Raw genomic sequence first — 18,983 nt, 5'->3', positions numbered from 1 at the left:
TTCCTAGCAGCAAATAAGAACAGAAAGCCAGAAACGGTCAGTTTGGCTGTTTGCGTGAGTGGATTCTGACTCATTGGTAGATTTAAAGACTGGAATTAGGGACCAAATGAAAAAAACCCTTCCTGGTTATGAGGCAGAGACATTGTAACACTTACAGATGGCTTTAATGCGTGGCGCTTTCTTAGGCAGGCTTTCTAAAGCTAACTGCAACCAACCACGAATCTTTCACCAGAGGCATCAAAGTCCCAGCTAGCCCCAAGGGATTTCAAAACCCACCACAAATGGATTTCAGCTGCCTGCTTTCTCTGAAGAACTTGCTAAGATTTTGCCACTAAGGGATGTTTTTAGTGGATGCAGGACAATTCAGAACAAATTTGAAACCATCTGGACTTTCAGAGGCCTATCTTAGTCAGAAATTTGACTGCAGTGTACTTGTTGCCATCACCAATAAGTCATACATCCAAAAGGACTATGGAGTCTAAAAGTGCTCGAGTGGCTGGAGAATGGTCTGATGCTGGCCTAAATTCTCTATATATTCCATGTTGGGCTTTTGGAGACCCTTGTGGAGTTTTTGTTTTCACAGTGGGGACATGGAGCATGATAGTGTGGAAATGAATTCTGCAGATACAGGGCGGCAGACAGACACACTGTCCGGAGACAAGACAGAGCCTGCAGCACAGAGTAGTTCTGCAGAAACTGAATAGACTAGAAGTGGGTCCACAGAGCAACAGATTTTATAGAAACTACATCATGGGAAAATAAAAACTAATTCAATAACAACCAGTTGTTGTCAAACTGCTGAGATTTTTCCTTGTAATAGGGAATAGAAGCCAGGGCACTTACTCTACAGTCATCTGAGATACTACGTCAAAGGTGGTGAAGCCAGCACTGGCAAAGCTCTCCTTGTACTGGCTCATCTTGATGGCATCCAGCCATTCATCCACAGTGTTGAAGCTGGTATAATCTGGAATTGTGCGGTCAAGTAGAGGCAGGTTCATCCTGAAACACAGAAACGGGGAATGAGCAGAACAAACAGCAAAAAGCACACGTATTTCTGCACCCTCCATCAGCTGAAGAGATCTGGACCAGCATCATTCACAGTGCCTGCACTGCACCATATTAGGAAGTACCAATCAGAAAACAGTCTAATTCAACTGAGGGAAGGATTGTGTAGAGCATCAGAGAAGTCTTACTGGATCAGTTTGCACAGAAGAGGTAGGAGCCTTCAAAGATGATGGGATGCAGCTCTAAAATCATGGCTGCAACAGGGGAGAAAATACATTCTCTGGCTGTATCTCCACCCAGCCCAGGGAAACATCATACTGCTTGATGAGGCTTTATTTGCCTCCATTGCATGCCAGATTCAAATACCAAAGCAACCACACTCATCCAGCATCATGTGTACATGAAACCAAGGTGCTCTTTTAACTGCAGTTAGAGTCACTGTCCAACTCAGTGAGCTGTGTTCACCAGATCTAACCTGTCCAAGGAGAGAGACCAGAGTGACCTTGACTTCTTTTAATGCCCTTCCTATAAAGGACCAAACATCACAGGGCAAGCTGCCTCTAAAATAACTAGCCTAGAGAGATGCAAAGGTGGTACCCACCAGGACACAAAGGACAGCAGATCAGCAAATAGAAGCCACAGGACAAGAGGAAGACAGAAATACACACCCAGAGGAAAGAGGTGCCATGGCTTTCAGGCTGTTAGGATTTCGGATCATTTTATCTAATGTGTTGACAATTTGCCCAAATTTGGGTCTGTGGTTTCGATCTTTCTGCCAACAGTCAAGCATTAGCTGGTGCAGGGCATTTGGACAATCCATAGGTGGTGGCAGCCGATAGTCCTGCTCAATAGCATTTATCACCTACAAGAGGAGAAAAAGAGATCAATACAGTTGCAATAAAACCTATTTAATTCATCATGTTCCTTTTCCTGGACCTTGAGGGTAACTGGCATGGCCAGACATACTGCAGTGGGGCTGACTGCCTGCACTTCCTGCTGCCTGCCATCTCAGCCACCAGCACGTACTACTGTAACTCCCAGCCCTCTCCATGAGACGTTATCCGGTGAGGAGATGATGGCCTTGTTCAGCTGACATGCAGCCTTGCTGACTACGTGTGATGAGACGTGCCCATAAGTCCCCTAATCTGGGGAGAGCATCCCCACTACCTTGACAAGGATGTGTAAGCCTGCAACGTCAGGCATGAGTAAGGTGAGCCAGAGAGAAGGGTTCATATTTTCGGACAGCCATATTACACATATTACACAGCCCAACACAACAGCTCACTAGGAGAAGAACATCCCTGTCCAGTGAAGGGTCTGTTTGTGAGTTAACAGACAGGGGAAGCTGCTCCTGTGTTTTCCTTTCTCCAGTGGTGCTCTCTACTCACTCCTGCCACCAACCCAGCCCTTTCAGGTGACAGAGTCATGCCATGAGACAGGGCTGGGTGCACTGAGCCAGCAGTATGTGTTGGATCTCCCCACAGTCCTGTGCACATGCAAATTGGAGCACAAAGTGGGGAGGACCAAGACCTTGGTCAACAGAACCAGACACATGAGAACTTTGCTACAGCATGTAGCGGAGGGTTGCAGCACACCTTGCCTAAGCCATGCGGCAGCTCTGTGGGCCAAACACAAGGCAGCTTTGGCTGCTGCTTGTTTGGTCTCTCCTTACTGCATCGCACAACCTGGGAAAATGTCTGGTCTTGCAATATTCAGTGGAAAAAGCGCAGGCACAAGGGCTAGAGGCTCTTCTTCAAGGCAAACCCTTGTCATTCTGCTCCCGCAGCCCTCCATCCTCTCCTCTATAATCAAGGAGGATGGAGCTGCACAGCTTTTTCCAGGGGCATATCTTCCTTTGACAGAGGCATAAGTTGCTCTGACAGAGGCATGTGACAGGCGGGTTTCTCCTATCTTCTTGGCCTTATGCATCCTATGGTCATGCACACAGCATGGGCAATGAAAAGCAAGCAGAAGGAGGAAACAGGCTTGTGCGTGGCAACAAAAACCAGAAGTGAGTATAAAAACCAGAACCGAGGATACTGCAGTAACTGAAATCAGAGGCAGCATTTTGAAATGACCAACTCTCCACAGGGATGATTAAAAACGGAAGACTGACAGAACCTCCCTCAGTAATCCAGAGGAAGGACCTCAATGTCGCTGACTGTTCACACCATGTGATCAAAGCTACCATGGCTTTGTCCAGCCATGTCCTGCATACTTCCAAGGACAGAAATCTGCCTGGTGGGCTATCCCAGGGCTGTACCATGCTCCTGGGGAAGGTCTAGCCACACCAATACAGCAGCAGGGTGAATACACTGTTGAGCAGGAATCATAGAATCATAGAATGGTTTGAGTTGGAAGGGACCTTCAAAGTTCATCCAGTCCAACCCCCCTCCAATGGGCAGGGACATCTTCAGCTACATCAGGTTGCTCAGAACCACATCCAGCCTGGCACTGAATGTCTCCAGGGATGGGGCATCCACCACCTCTCTGGACAACCTGTGCTTGTACCACCCTCAAGGAAGGCTACATGGAGAAAATTGAGGATACTGCAGTTGGGACTCGGAAAGCAGCAGGGAAGAAGAGAAGCAGCAGGAAGTAGAGAGGAGATACTGGAGGTGCTGTGGCAGTAGCAGGCTGCTGCTGCAAGGGAGGGCAGGTGGCAGACCCATGCCAAGCAATCCAAGGTGTGAGGTGGGGCAGCTGCTTCAGGCAGGGAATGGATTGGGAGGGTGCTTCAGACACTGATGTGCGCAGCCAAGGTGCTGGGCAGGCAGATCTGAGATAGATGGGGGCTGGCACTGCTGCTGCCAAGATGTACCAGCTGGAAGGAGTCCTCCTTCCTCTTTGGCTCCCTGTCTGGACATCACGGTGTCCCACTTGGCCTGTGCAAGTCCTACCTAAGGCATCACTGGCGTGCTTTGTGCAGCTCTAGGCTCTCGTTCAGAGATTCTCCCAAGGGCTGCAAGCTGTCCTCTCTCCCAGCTCTCTGCAAGGCTGTGAGAGAGGGAAGGGGAAGGACTGCGGCAGCAGAGCTCAGGAGGGTCATCATGCAAGCATCATCTCTGGCATGAACTTGCTGCAATCAGACACATCATGCGAGTGGGCACAGGCTGCACAATCTGTCTTCTCTCCCTGCCCTGGCACTCACACCCGTGGGGTCAGGAGGCTGATCTGCAGTGAATATCCACCACAAGCTCATTCACAGGGAGGACCAGCTGCAATTAAGTGGCGACAGCTTCTGGGGTGCCATGTCCGGATGAATGCCAGAAGAAAGGCAAGAAGAGACTGGGGACAGGCACCACGCAGCAGGCTGTGCCAAGGAGATGGGCACGGGCTCTGCTATCCACACCAGCTGAACTGCTCCTGCTGCAGCACAGGACAAACCACTGCACGAAGAGGTCCCAGGGGAGGAGGACAAGGGAGAGGGATGGCAGAGGGCTACCTGTCCAGAACGATGCTGAGGCAGGGAGAAGGGCAGTAACACTGCTGCAGGAGATGCCTGAAACTGCAGGTGGCAATGAAGCCTTAGCAGGAATTGTCCTTTTGGAAAACAGCATTCCCCTAACTACTTTCCCTTTGGCTCAAAGGATTTATGCATGTTTTTCCAGTATGTCAGTGGCTGGGGCAGATCGAGACAATGCCCGGTATTAATACAGGCTGGGGGATGGAGGGATTGAGAGTAGCCCTGAGGAGAAGGACTTGGGGTCCTGGTGGATGAAAGATTGGACATGAGTGAGCAATGTGTGCTTGCAGCCCAGAAGGCCAATTGTGTCTTGGGCTGCATCCAAAGGAGCGTGGCCAGCAGGTCAAAGGAAGTGATTCTGCTCCTCTGCTCTGCTCTGGTGAGACCCCACCTGCAGTCCTGCGCTCAGCTCTGGAGTCCTCAGCACAGGAAAGACATGGACCTGTTGGAGAAGGTCCAGAGAAGTGCCACAAAAATGATCAGAAGGATGGAGCACTTATGCTGTGAGGAAAGGCTGAGAGAGTTGGAGTTGTTCAGCCTGGAGAAGACTCTGAGGAGACCTTATTGCAGCCTTTCAGGTCTTAAAAGGGGCCTATAAGAAAGATAGGAAGAGACTTTTTAGCAGGGCCTGTTGCGACAGGATGAGGGGTGGTGGTTTTAGACTAAAAGAGGGAGATTCAGGCTGGATGTGAGGAATAAATTTTTATAAATGAGGGTGGTAAAACACTGGCACAGGTTGCCCAGAGTGGTGGTGAATGCACCATCTCTGGAGACATTCAAGGCCAGGCTGGATATGGTTCTGAGCAACCTGATCTAGATGAAGATGTCCCTGTGCACTTGGGGGGGTGTTGGACTAGATGAGCTTTGAAGGTCCCTTCCAACCCCAACAATTCTATGATTCTATGATAATTCAGGCATTAGTGACTCACTTGAATAAATTTCCCAACAGGCCGTAGATTAGAAATTATCCCACTCTACAGAAACCTGATGCGGGATGGATGGAGTTCTACTGCCTTGAAAAAGGTATGATTTGCCATTCTTGTAGGAGTCAGGTGGGACCCACTCTCTCCCAGTAGGCAGTTTTTTCAAGAGCCCACAGGATGATGGATATGGAGGTGGCAGTCAGAAGGCTTCCAATGGACTTCTCAGAACCAGCTATACATCAAGCTGGAAGCAGGCAGATGCTGTAACATGCAGGTTTGCAGGACCCAGGCTTGCCGCAGAGGGGGAGGACAAGCCTTCTGCATACCAAGGGTCTACCCAGGACCTTGGTGTTAGATCCTGAGGGTTCATGAGGTGAAGACCACATGAAGAAGGGCAGCTTTTCAGGGAGACAATGTTACAAGAGACCTGGGAGCCCCACACCAAAGGGGTCTTCTGGACATGCTCTGCATGGCACTTATCGCCATTGGATAGATGGGCTTTGACCACCCATGTGGAAACAGGGAGAATGCCATTGCTATGGTGAAAATGTGGACTGCAGCCAACAGGTCATCCTAGCATGGAGGCAAGGGCTCATGGAAACTGTCTGGGTTCCAGGGAGCAAGGAGTGCACATAACATTTCCACCTGAATTAGAGAAGAGTCATAAAGTATTTAAAGGTAAGCATGTTCTGAAATAACTTGTGCTTCTGGCTTCTAGCTGTGAACAAGTTGCTTGGCTTCTTACACATCACAGTCCAAGCTTGCCATGGGAGATTTAATGACCCTCTAGTGGAAGATGTCCTTGACCATGGCAGTGGGGTTGGACTAGGTTATCTTTAAAGGTCCCTTCCAAACCAAACCATTCTGTGACTCTATAACAAACTTTCACCAAATGCCTGTGGTCTCCTGCAGATGAAGATCTGCTTGCTGCTCCAGGAGCTCTCAGGTCAGTGGCAGCATTTCCTTTTCCACCTGCCTGCTCCCTTTTCTCCTGGGCATCTGTCTACCACCCCTGAGGGTGCTCACATTAACCCTGTCCTATCGCACTGTGTGTTGTAGAGTCCCTAACCTCTGCCACAGCAGCACAATGGGGCCAGAACAAAAGCTAAAGTTATCCCTATTGCTTCGTCCAAAGGTGTCTGACCTTGGACACACCTCCCATGGCAGAGAAGGTTCCAGACATGCCATAGGCCGGGTCTAGCTGTAGCCATGCTTTGGCCTTGCATTGCTTCCAATTTCAGTGTTTCTGCTCCCTGTTTCTTAACAACTCACATCTTGATTGGTCATATCCCAGTAAGGCCGCTCGCCATACGACATCACCTCCCACATGACTATTCCATAGCTCCACACGTCACTGGCCGATGTGAATTTTCGGTATTGAATTGCCTCAGGTGCTGTCCACCGTATTGGGATCTTCCCACCCTGCAGGAAAAAAAGCCAGGATAGTAACAGAAAGAGCAAGAGTAATTGAAAAAGACAAGTGTCCAAAATTGCCCCTAGAAGGGGGGGACCCCAGGACTACCCCTAGCACTACATCAGGGTGTCTGTGGTTTGTCTAGCAAAGTCCAGAAAACCATCAAGGATGATGATTCCCCCCATTTGTCTGGTGACCTGTCTCAAGGCTGCACGACCCTCTTGGGGAAGAAGCTTTTTCAGTTACTCATCTTGAACCTCTCAAGCTATGATTTTGTCTATTGCCCCTTATTATACCATCTGGTACCACTGCAAAGAGTTTGACTCTGTCTTCTTTGTAACTGCCATTCAAGTACTGCAGGTCACTTACAAATTCCCTCTTAACCTCGTCTTCATAGTATTAAACAAGCCCAGCTCCTTCTACCTGCCTACTGCTATAGCAATCCTCAGAAGGACAAAATGCCCTTTGTGCTGCTAAGGTCTTTTGCAAAAAAATGAAGGGTGGAGCGAACATCTTTAGTTTGGCATGCTTGGTCACTGGTGGGAAATGAGAGGGACTGGGTAGGCACTGGGGTCTCTGTCATCCTGCTGGGCAACAGCAGCTCTGGAGAAACCAGTACTCTCCACTCCACAGAGGAGTTAGGCACTGAAGTGTAGAAGAGTGGCATACACAGCATGGGACCACAGGGCAATGCTCTGCTGAAGACCTTGTAGCCTCGTGATTTTCCACCAAGAACTTTGGATTTGAGCCATTCACAATTCAAGAGATCTTCTGAAGGGAAAAATCTTCCCCTGTGCTGAAAAATGAGCAAAATTGTCTGTGTTCTGTGGCTGTGAGAAGATTAAGGAATATTATATTTTCTCAGTGAATAACTACCATGTCTTATTAATGGTCTTCTAGGACTTAATAGGACTCAGAACCTGTACATGCTAGAACAATGAAAAAAGAAGATAATGTTCCTTAATCTCCTCAAAGCCACAAATCTCAGATAAAATATTTTGGTTTTCACAAGGAGGGGAGACCAAGCATTCCATACTAAACATGCTGTCTTCTCCATCAGTACAGTCTTAACAGAGCTCGCGACAAGAAGCAGATTTTAAAAATGGCTAAAAAGAAATCCATGGATTTCTTCACTGCCCCAACAATGACTTATGGGCCAATATTCATTACAATCCAGCTTCAATAGTCCTGTGCAAACATGTCAGAGGACCCCCATCTGGGCCATGCTGGGTGGTTATAATGCAACATCCCAACTAAGAGCTTTATCAAGGACATGTATATGTTTGCAGACATGTTTGAAAGAAGCCCCAGTTATCCACAGGAATGACTATAGGGCCCATCAACAGCCACAGGACAACTGGACAGGACCTTGCAAGAGAAAATCTTCCTTGATTCATCTCATTGGTCCTTCCCATCTGGCACCTTATGTCCATTGCTGACATCCTGAAAAAGCGCTCCCCATGTCAAGGGAGGATCTTCCCCTTTCCCTGACCCCTTCCTTCACCACCCATCCCTCCCCCTCATGAAGAGCAGCTTTACCAGTGCACTGGTATAGGTAGGATCAGAGGTGTCATCCTCCAGAAAACGAGAGAGGCCAAAGTCAGACACTTTGCAGACCAGGTTGCTGTTCACCAGGATGTTGCGGGCAGCCAGGTCCCGGTGCACGTAGTTCATATCGGCCAGGTACTTCATGCCTGCCGCGATGCCCCGCAGCATGCCCACCAGCTGGATCACTGTGAATTGCCCATCATTTTGCTTAGGGGAAGAGAGGGAAAGAGTCCACATGAGAGGAGAAAATGCATGGCCTGGCATGGTAAGGCAAACAACCAGTAACCTCTTTCTACACTGCATGTCGATACACATCTATTCCACAAGTACCTGAGTTCCCTCTCAAAGAAAGAGGGTGGAGAGCTCACAGGGCTGGAAGTCACTCTCATACCCTATGGGCATCACTGTGATGGCTGCTGTTATCCAAAGGTGGCAGATGTGCCAGACCCTTGCAGGGTTCAGAAGGGGCTACCTATTCCTGGGTTATCTCCCTTCAACACAGTGAATTATCCATTTCAAACTCAGACGTATAAATATTTAGACACAGCAGCTGGAGGTGAAGTCCTGCTGCGTTAAAGCCATGTCAGACTGCCTTTCGATGTCCACAGAGGCAGAGTTTGTACAGGCATCTGTGGGTATGTGTACAGGTAGGCACAGCCTTTTGCTAGTATGAGCGGACATGCTTAACAGACAACAGCCTTGGTGCCACCTCCACTTCTGTTGCTGAGACACAGACCTCTGGACCATGCAGTAGCTGCCCCAGTGACAACAAATGCTGGGCAGTGAAGGGCACTGCTATACTGGCACAAGGAAGGGACCCTTCCCCTCCAGTCCTCCTCTTGCCCAGCATAATCTCTGGAGCTGCATGCTCCTGGGATCTCATACCCGTAAGAAGGAGTCCAGTGAGCCATTCTCCATGAACTCAGTAATGATCATGACTGGTGAACTCTTGGTCACCACTCCCTCCAGGTGGATGACATTGGGGTGGTCAAACTGCCCCATGATGCTGGCTTCGCTCAAGAAGTCCCGTCTCTGCTTCTCCGTGTAACCAGACTTCAGGGTCTTGATGGCCACAAAGATCTCTCTTTTACCAGGAAGCTTGAGATGCCCACTGCACACCTCACCAAACTCTCCTGTGAACAGAGGGAAACAGGTAGGGCTTGTCAGCCTCCCCCTTGCCTTTCTCCCTGAGGGACCATGCCCCTGAGCTCACCACCCACCATCTCATCTGTGCTTCCTCCCTCACTCCACACCAAAGACCTTCCTTCAGGTGGATTCGTCACTGGTGAGGAGCACTGGACATGGGACTATATGCACATGGGAACTCCTTGTCTCCAGCAAGGAGATGTGGTTGCTCCTCCAGTACTGGACCACCTTACTCCTGCTAGTCCAGGCTGGGGCTAAGTGTAAGACATTACTGACACTAGTCTTCCCAGTACAGGTAAGGCTAAATCCTCACCAAAGCCTGAGACCACAAAGGAGACTGCTGCTGAGGGCCAGTCAGACATTCACAGTTCACCTACCTGCCCCAATCACCTGCTCAATTTTGACACAAGAGATATCGATTTCTTTTGCAAATTCCCTGACAGCCTCATTGGGATCTTCGTAGGTGAACGGATCGATATAAATCTTCATCCCTGGAGTCACTGCATAAAGGTGAGGGAGAGAGTCAGACAGACATGCAAATGGAATGACTGATGGCTGTCATCAAGGAAAAGAGAAAACTATTTGTGTGAGGGGCTTTTTTACCTCAGCAAGTCACATCATCAAGGGCATGAAGCAGACACAGCAAAGCAGTTTGACAGAAAACATGCAGAGCCATGTTTGCACAGGACTATTAAAGCTGGATTACAATGAATATTGACCCATAAGTCATTGTAGGGCAGTGGAGGGCTACATGATTAACTAGAACTTCAAACTCTGACCACAGAGAACCATACACCCTCTGCAGCAGGATTTGGCTTTAGCAGATCCAGAGGAAAAGCAACAGACGCATTTGCTCTCGGGAGGTGGTACACAGGCACACCAATGTCACACCACACTCATCATGCTGCAACACTGCAAGAGGACCATTTGTAGAGATTGCAGCTCTGCCCCACTGGCCTCCTCTGCATGCTGCTTCCACCTCAGCACATCATCCCATCAGAGGCATGGGAAAGTGGAGGAGAAGACCTGGGCTTAGCACTCAAGACAGGAAGAACAGTCGGTCCCCTGTTCTCCTGATAGTTAACCCAGCCTGAGGCTGGGGTCCCTTTTATAACCTCAACATTGCAAGACAAGCTGTAGGGGACACAGGGGAAACTGCAAAAGCCAAGCTCTTCCTTCTAGGCAGACCAGAAGACCAGAAGACACAGTGATATGCTTATGTGAAGGGCAACGGCCATGGGATCTGGTGAGGCTGGACTGCTGATGCCACATTGCACGCTACCTACACCATGAGATGGCTCCTACCTGCAGTTCTCCCCTTTCTATACTTCTTTTCTTGGCCTCTGGCTTGCCCCAGAATTAGGGGTATTTGGAGAGCAGACCTCACAGGTCACTAAATAAGGAGCCCAACACAACCAGAGCACAACTCCTGGCTCCATGTGTAGGATGCTGGCAGGATTCAGGGTAGTTCCTGCAATGCTTACAGGCTCCATGTGCCTTGGCAATTTGCTAACCATAAGTTGTAGCCTCTCCACAGCAATCACTGCTGGGGAGCCCAGCAGGCACTGTGCCTTGGGCTGGCGTCTTGAGTGACGATGTGGCTAAAAGGCACTTCAGGCCCATTATCAGTTCATCTGCATCCAGTGGCATTGTGCCTGTTCCAACAGCTATTAATGCCATCACAGCCTGAAGTTGTCATGTTACGTACCAGACCCCAGGAGAAAGCGTGAATGTATGTTTACACATGCAGCATGGGCTGACAAACAACTGAGAGTTGCATTTCCATAATCTTTCTTGAGTGTCATTTTTCCTGGTAAGTTATAGCAATGCAGCCAGCATGGTGCTGCTCTGGCACAGAGCTGCAGTTCAGTGCTCTGCCTCAGGTAAATACAGAAGCAACAGTGAATCCTGTGCTGAAACACTACTGATGTTTTCCATTCTTTAAAGAAGGCCCAGGTCTGTACACGAACATGGTATTGAGAAATCCTGAAGCTGCAAGTATAATATGATATAAATAACAACTAAGATTTGAACAAAGTGGGATTACAGTGACAGATGAGGGAGGAGAAAGGTATTTCAGAGGGCATGCAGCAAGGGGTTAATGAGGGGAAGAAGGATGCACGGGGGTGAGGCAGGGTGCAAAAGCAGATGTGCCTTGCAGTATACAGGGATGTTGGAAGGAGGAGGCTGCAAGAGAAGGCATGTTATGTGTTGTATTAGATACCTATATAGAGATATATCTTGTATCTCCTAGGATTCTGGGAGCGCTAGGGTGGGCTCTAGCAAAGGCACCACGAGGTACGTGGATTCCTGCAGAAGGACAGTACTCTGCAGGAGATGAGTAGGTTGAGAAAGGGGTCTTCACTGCTGCCCACAAGCTGGGCAAAGCTCAGGAGTCAGCATAGCAAGACAAGGTGCAGTGCCAGCAGCTGCAGGGGTGCGTGTTGCATGTCACAGGAATCGGTAGGGCATGCATAGATGTTCACTGCATGGTTGGCATGCAACAGCACCCAGGTCTGGAAAGCAGATCACAGGGGACTAGTGAGTGATCTAGATGGCACAGGTCCTCCTGTCTACACATGCACATGCCTGCCTGGCCAGGTGGCCTGAGTGCTCCCCACATGCTGCAAGGAATGAGTGAACAGGAACACAAACCGAAGAGAGAGCGGACCCCCAGGCCTGGCGGGGGGCCGCAGTACGTACTGTGGCCACTGGTATAGTGCTGCAGCTTGTCGGTGTACTCAGAGTCTGCACGCTCAAAGCCCCGTCTTCTGGAAAGAAAGGGAGAACTGAGCACCAGCACGGCTCCGCTGGGGCTGAAGATGCACTGCAGGGGCATCTTTCCCTCCTCATCTTCCCATCCCCATTCTCCCCTTCCCTGCCACCCGCTGCCTCCAGTTACCAGCCCCTTGTACAGCCCCAGCCCCGCTCATGGGCTCAGACTGACCTACCTGTTGCACACAATAATGATGACGACCACAGCAATGAGGAACACCAGTCCTGCCGCAGAGGAGCCAATGATGAGTGGCAGTTTCTCCTGGACACTGGTCTGGTATTCGGCTGGCAAGCAAGGAAGAAGGAATGGGTTACTGTGGCACAGGATGGGTCTACACTAACAAGCTCATCAAGGTCTCAATGACTTCTTAGGTCCTCAATGACTTCTTTCCTTTGCCCCAGCCTTCACTGGCAAGTGCTCTGACCACATCGCCCAGACCTTGGAAGGCAGATGCAGGGACTGGGAGAATGCAGACCTTAGGCCCACTGTAGGTGAGGATCAGGTTCAAGATCATCTTAAGAACCTGAATGCTCACAAGTCCATGGGACCTGATGAAATCCATCCACAGGTCCTGGTGGATGAAGTTGCTAAGCCACTGTCCATCATACATATTTGAAAAATCATGGCAGTCAGGTGAAGTTCCCGATGACTGGAAAAGGGAAATATAACCCCCATTTTCAAGAAGGGGAAAATGGAAGACCCACGAAACTATAGATCAGTTAGTCTCACCTCTATGCCTGGCAGGATCATGGAGCAGATTCTCCTGGAAAGCATGCTAAGGCACATGAAAAACAATGAGGTGGTTGGTGACAACCAACATGGCTTCACTAAGGGCAAATCATGCCTGACCAATTGGGTGGCCTTCTATGATGGGGCTACAGAACTGATGGACAGGGACAAAGCAGTTGACGTCTACCTAGCCAGCTTCAGTGTGCGCTCACAGCCCAGAAAGCCCGTGTGCTGGTCTGCATCAAAAGGAGCATGACCCGCAGGTCAAAGGAGGTGATCCTGCCCCTCTGCTCTCATGAGACCCCACTTAGAGCACTGTGTACAGTTCTGGTGTCCTCAGCATAAGAAGGACATGGAGCTGTTGGAGCAAGTCCAGAGAAGGGCCACGAGGATGATAACGGAGCTGGAGCACCTCCGTATGAAGACAGGCTGATAAAGTTGGGTTTGTTCAGCCTGGAGAAGAGAAGGCTGTGTTCAGCCTTCCAATATCTGAAGGGGGCCTACAAGGATGCCGGAGAGGGACTCTTCATTAGGGAGTGCAGTGATAGGGCAAGAGGTAAGGGGTTCAAACTTAAACAGTGGAAGTTCAAGCTAGATATAAGGGAGAAGCTCTTTACTGTGAGGGTGGTGAGGCACTGGACCAGGTTGCCCAAAGAAGTGGTAAATGCTCCATCTCTGGCAGTGTTCAAGGCCAGGTTGGAGATATCCCTTTTGAGTGGAAATTTTAGTCCCATGGATGCAAGCTGTGCCTTGTTCCTTGGCCTCAGGGCCAGAAAACTGGCTTGGCCCCTTTTATGTAGCAGCAAAATTCAGAAAATAAAGACCCAGGTCTGCATTCATCATTGACAGCTGTGCACATGAAAATCATAAATTTTGTTTCCTCTAAATCCAACTGAGTCGATATGTCCCCATGCCAGAAGCGCACCCTTGAAGCAACAGCAGGGAGACCAGCACTGCTGTCAGTGCACCTCCATCTTCCTCAAGTCTCTCTAAACCCTGTGTCATCTTTATGTAAAGGCATCTGAAGGCTCACCTTCAGTCATAGTCTGGAAATACATCTTGCCACTATACCGGCCATACCCAGCCACAGTACGTGCCCGAACTTGGAAGACGTAGATGGTGCCAGCTTTGAGGTTTTGCACTGCCACAGTGTTGGTGGGGCTCTTCACTGTTGTTGAATTTAACTCGCTCAGATCCTGCCAAGAAAATACAAATCTGTCATCAGGAAAGTAAGTCCAGAATCAGGCACTGCATTTCTAGAAGGAGGAAGTGCAGGAGACCAGAGTAGCATGGATGGAGAAATGACCATGAGGAGAGCATGGGCCTGAACAAACAGGTTATTTCTCTGAGCCTGCATCCTGGCAGGGAGACACAGAAAGAGGAACGTGAGTACGGATATCCCTGGGCTACCACCTCTCAGGAAAGGCTTGGATGAAGGTCTTAGAAAACTTGGGTCATTTCTCCAAGCCTTAAGCTCAATGGGGATGGGAACTACTTCCCTCTTTTGTGCCCACTTTCTCTTAGCACTGTCCTTCCTCACTTCCTCCTCCTGTGACTGATCCAGCTTTGGTAGCCTCTCCATTTGCTCTTCCCCATCTCCTTTTGCCTGTGCTGCAGCTAAAGCCCACCTGAACACAAGGTTTTAGACTTCAAGAGAAGTACTGCTATCTGAGCCTGTGTCATGGTTTAAGCCCAGCCAGTAACTCAGAACTATGCAGCCGCTCGCTCACTCTCCCCTTTCACCCATGTCTCAATCAGGATGGGGAGGAGAATCGAAAGAATGTAAACCCCATGGGGTGAGATAAGAACAGTCCAATAACTAAAGTATAATACAAAACTGCTACTACTAATAATGATAAGGGAAATAACAAGGGGAGAGAATATAAAACTAAAAGGGGAAAAGAAAAAAAAAACCAATAAACACAAGCGATGCACAATACAATTGCTCACTACTCGCCATCCGATGCAGCCTGACCCGAGCAGCAATCTGGGCCTTCCAGGTGATTCCCCCCAGTTTACATTCTGGGCATGATGTGCTGTGGTATGGAATACCCCTTTGGCTAGTTTGGGTCAGGTGTCCTGTCTCTGCTTCCTCCTGGCTTCTCGTGCCCCTCCTCACTGGCAGAGCTTGAGAGACTGAAAAGTCCTTGATCAGGGTAAGCTATACTGAGCAACAACTAAACCAGGTGTGTTATCAGCACTGTTCTCAGACTAAAGCCCAAACACAGCACTGCACCAGCTACTAGGAAGGAGAAAAATAACCGTTACAGCTGAACCCAGGACAACCTGCTTTACTCACTGGTTTGCAGTACCCCTGCCCAGGGACTGCTTCACCAGGGACCATGCCAGGTTTTCAAAGCTGGGCAACCAAACAGCATATTTAAAAGTGACGATGAGACTACTTCCAAATTTGAGCAGTCCTATCATAATGGTATAGATGGTATTGCGCTTGTGTAGATGATGGATCCATCACTGTCCTTAGTAATTATGCTCTTTTTAGCTGAACATCCAGAAGCACTAGTGGATGGGCAGAGTCTCCTTGTGCAAGCCACTGTATAAGAGAACAGACAGCCCCTCTCCCTCCAGGGACATGGAGAAACAGATCAACATCGGAGGATGAAAGAGTGCTGAATGTGGTCAGGGCTAGGCGGGCAGATGCCTGGCAGCCACGAAGTCCTGAAAGTCAGCTTGAAGCAGCAATATATGTAAACAGCATGGTTTCTGGAAAACAGAGACATCTTAGGAAAGCCAAGCTGTGAGTACGAGTCCCTATAAAACAGGCACAGGCAACAATTTTTGAATCAAATGTATGTAGTTATGTTGAAAGTGCTCAACCTTTCTGGTAGCACCTCCGATCTGGCAGGTCAGGCTGCCTTGGCAGGATCACTGGTTGGAACAGCTCAGCAGCTGACAGCTCAGAATCTGAGCTGGCAAGTTTACAGGCAAATCTCTGAAATCTGCTAACTTAAGTCACTGCAAAGGGCTCAGCAAGCCCAAGAACTGCCACCCCATAGAGGCTGACTAGTGAGGTGAAATAACCTCATGAGAAGTAGGCAGGGACTGGCAGAAAGAAGTCAGACACCTAATTTGTGCAATCCCATCAAGTAGGACTGAGGGTGTGATCAAGGAACTGGACTTTTGTCTCAGATGTGAAACTCCATGGGGGGGCATGGAGGGATTTCTTCTTGTCCTGTGCTAACATTAGATCAGAATGAAACTCCCTGTGAGGAGCAAAGCATTCGCTCCTCCTCACTAACTTCTGCAAGGACTCCTCAAGGACAGAGGGTGTCAAAGTGGTGATGAGGCAGAAGGTCCCATCTTGTGATGAACCAAGGTTTCCCCACACAATGGTACAAGTTGTGCAGGATGCTGCTCTCTTGTGCTGCTTTGGCTGCCTGCAGGCAACAGTGAAGCAGGAGTCAGTGGAGGTTCTGCACTAAGTTTTGCACGCTCTTTGCCTGGGCTGCGTCCTCAGCCTCCTCAACTGATGGGGTACAGGATGAGCCAGATGTTGTCTTATCCACCAGTAAATGGTGGAGTTTGCCTTTGGGGGCTGCTGGTCTCCTTTCTTTTCTGCTTAGCCATCTGATGACTTTGCTTTCACATTCATTCCCTTCTGAGAACAGCACTGGTACCTTCACTCAGAGGATCTTCTGCACAGCCAGAAGCCGTGGTACCAGCAACATTAGAGGCCCGCAAAGAACAGTCATTCACTGTGGGGCCCCATACAGCAGACCATGTTGAACCAATGTTCTCCTCATGTTCCTGGGAGAGCCTGGTGCTTTCTCGATTACACATCGTGCTGGAGCAGAACTGCAAGTGCACTGGCATTTGCAAGATGGATTATACTCATGACCTGGGGTTGAGCAGACTATTTGCCTCACAGCTGCAAAGCAGCTGAAAGATAACATTCATGGAGTTAATTTCTTCTTGTATTAAGCTTTTGATTGAGCAGTGCTCTGGTGTGGATGGCTGGTAAAAGAGTGGTCTGGCAGGAATGTGTTTCTCCCAAGTGTGCAGTCAAACTTGGAGGCTTAGAAATGCTGATGGCACATCATTCTGCAGGGTAATGCAGAGCACCTCTGAAAACGCCTAGGAGACCTCCACTATTAACAGGTTCAGGAACAGTTTTTTCTTCTAAAAAACTAAAAAGTCAGTTTTACCCATCTGGACCTGGCACTGAAGGTGCCTAGGTATCACTAGGGTGTTCGGGAATTAGACTAATGACAATGAAAAGCTCAAGTACAGAAAGAAAGATCAAGAAAAGATGAACACACAGGAAACTGATTGCCTTATGTGTCTGATCAGGCCTCAGCAGTCCCTTGGACGTTTCCCAGGAAGGCTAGGAGAGAAATAGGTCAGGACACGTTTACAGTTTTAGTGCTCAGGGGCTTGCATGAACCTTCATAGCCCTTGGATGGCACAAACAACACAGTTGTCTTAAAATAATTTGTCCAGCTGTTCGAGGGAACTTCATCCCTGCTCCTGGAGGACTTTAAATTGAATGTAATGGGCATGCTTACAAGATGGTTTATAACTTGGGAAATTGATGTCTGTCTATCTGAGGAAGGTGTGCTCATGATTGTTCTCTTTAATCCCAGACCACAAATAAAAGAGCGTTTACGGCTCTCCACCTTCCCTTATCAAACCTAATTCTTTCTCTTGACATATAGCTCAGCCATCAGCTCTCCAGCAACCTCTGCATTCACTTCAAACACTTTTCCCCTTTCACTCCTAGGGCTTTCTCCAGTAGGTCAAGGGCATCCCAGGCAATTTAGAATTCAAGTCTAAGCTGCTGTTTTTTGCAGACGTTTCTTTTGGTTTGTGGGGTTTTGGTTTGGGTTTTTTGTTTGTTTGTTTGTTTTATTTTTGGTTTTGTGTTTTTTTTTCCCTGCTGATCTTGGTTTTAATTTGGAAATCCTAATTCAAAATAACACACTTCTTACATCCTCATAGGTTTGCTTTTGAATCCTCACCTGGTTCCCCTTCCCATGAGTCAAATTTAAGCTGAAACCAAAGTCTGATCAACAGAGTTCCTTGAAACACAAATAGTCTGTGAAATGCCCGAAGAATTTGCAAAAAGTGTTTCTAAAAAGCCATGCTTAATCAGCCAAAATAAATAAATAAATACATACATAAAGCCCAAGAAAAATGTCAACTGACTGAATTTGGCAGACAGCTCCTCTGTGCATCTGCACAGCAGCACTTTGCTGTGGTTCCTGAAGCAAACAGAGCCACACGTACAAAGCTAGTCCAAGGCTGTGTGCCAAATCATCACATACATCTGAATATCGGCCCCTATGGGATTGTGTGCATTAAAGAGGGATGCTCAGAGTGGTAACAGGGTCCTGCCAGCCACTCTGGGGATAGATCTGTAGGGTCCACAGCTCCCTGACTCTGATGGGGAACACCACTTGGGTGGAGATCTCAAAAGCATTGGCTCTCCCAGCCAGGTATCTGATCAATTGCGTTGTGTTAAAAGAGTGTCTGGATGCCTCTCACAAGAGCCCCTGACAGAAGCAGCGTGGACCCTAGGACTGCAGGAAAGCTATCACGGGGCTCCCTGGCAAGTTTTCCTCTTATTCTTCTTGGTGTCAGAGCTTTCCCCAGAGAGAGCTGCCTCCAAGAGCTTGGGCAGCACAGGGGAAAGGGGCATCCCAGCTCTTGCTCCATCCTAGGGAGAAATGCAAAACACCATGCAGCAGCTTTGACCCCAGGATGCTGGTGTCCAGCACTGCAGGCTGAAGAAAGTCCTCTGTGCCAGCCCAGGAGCAGTGGTTGGTATAAGCCTTGGTGACACACAGTTCTGTGGATGCTGTGCTCCTGCCAGAATCTCCTGGGCACCATGAAGGCTGTAGATACCTCTGCTCCCATCTCCATCTCCACCTCCACCATCAGCTGCCACAGATAGCCTCTCCCCTACCCTTCAGCCTCCCAGCCAGTTCGTGTCCTTTCCTGAGCATTAGAGACATCAAA

The 18,983-nt window shown here is 48.9% G+C and overlaps 1 protein-coding gene across 4 annotated transcripts in view; it reads right to left on the bottom strand.

Annotated features, from left to right (window-relative positions):
• The window catches only part of EPHB2 (EPH receptor B2), a 142,049-nt gene that overhangs the window by 12,631 nt on the left and 110,435 nt on the right, over positions 1–18,983 (bottom strand). The window contains exons 7-15 of one of the 4 annotated variants that reach the window (XM_030507713.1): positions 14,041–14,203; positions 12,454–12,562; positions 12,158–12,273; positions 9,880–10,002; positions 9,242–9,489; positions 8,348–8,563; positions 6,667–6,816; positions 1,674–1,867; positions 844–999 (exon numbers count right to left, since the gene is read on the bottom strand). In XM_030507713.1, coding sequence (XP_030363573.1) covers positions 844–999; positions 1,674–1,867; positions 6,667–6,816; positions 8,348–8,563; positions 9,242–9,489; positions 9,880–10,002; positions 12,158–12,273; positions 12,454–12,562; positions 14,041–14,203 — 1,475 coding nt within the window. The remainder of the gene's footprint in view (positions 1–843; positions 1,000–1,673; positions 1,868–6,666; positions 6,817–8,347; positions 8,564–9,241; positions 9,490–9,879; positions 10,003–12,157; positions 12,274–12,453; positions 12,563–14,040; positions 14,204–18,983) is intronic. The other 3 variants (XM_030507714.1, XM_030507715.1, XM_030507712.1) reach the window with 3 other exon arrangements.

Source organism: Strigops habroptila, chromosome 16 (genome assembly GCF_004027225.2).
Source record: "Strigops habroptila isolate Jane chromosome 16, bStrHab1.2.pri, whole genome shotgun sequence".
In the NCBI taxonomy this organism is placed as follows: Eukaryota; Metazoa; Chordata; class Aves; order Psittaciformes; family Psittacidae; genus Strigops; species Strigops habroptila.
This window is presented reverse-complemented; position numbering and strand designations above follow the sequence as displayed.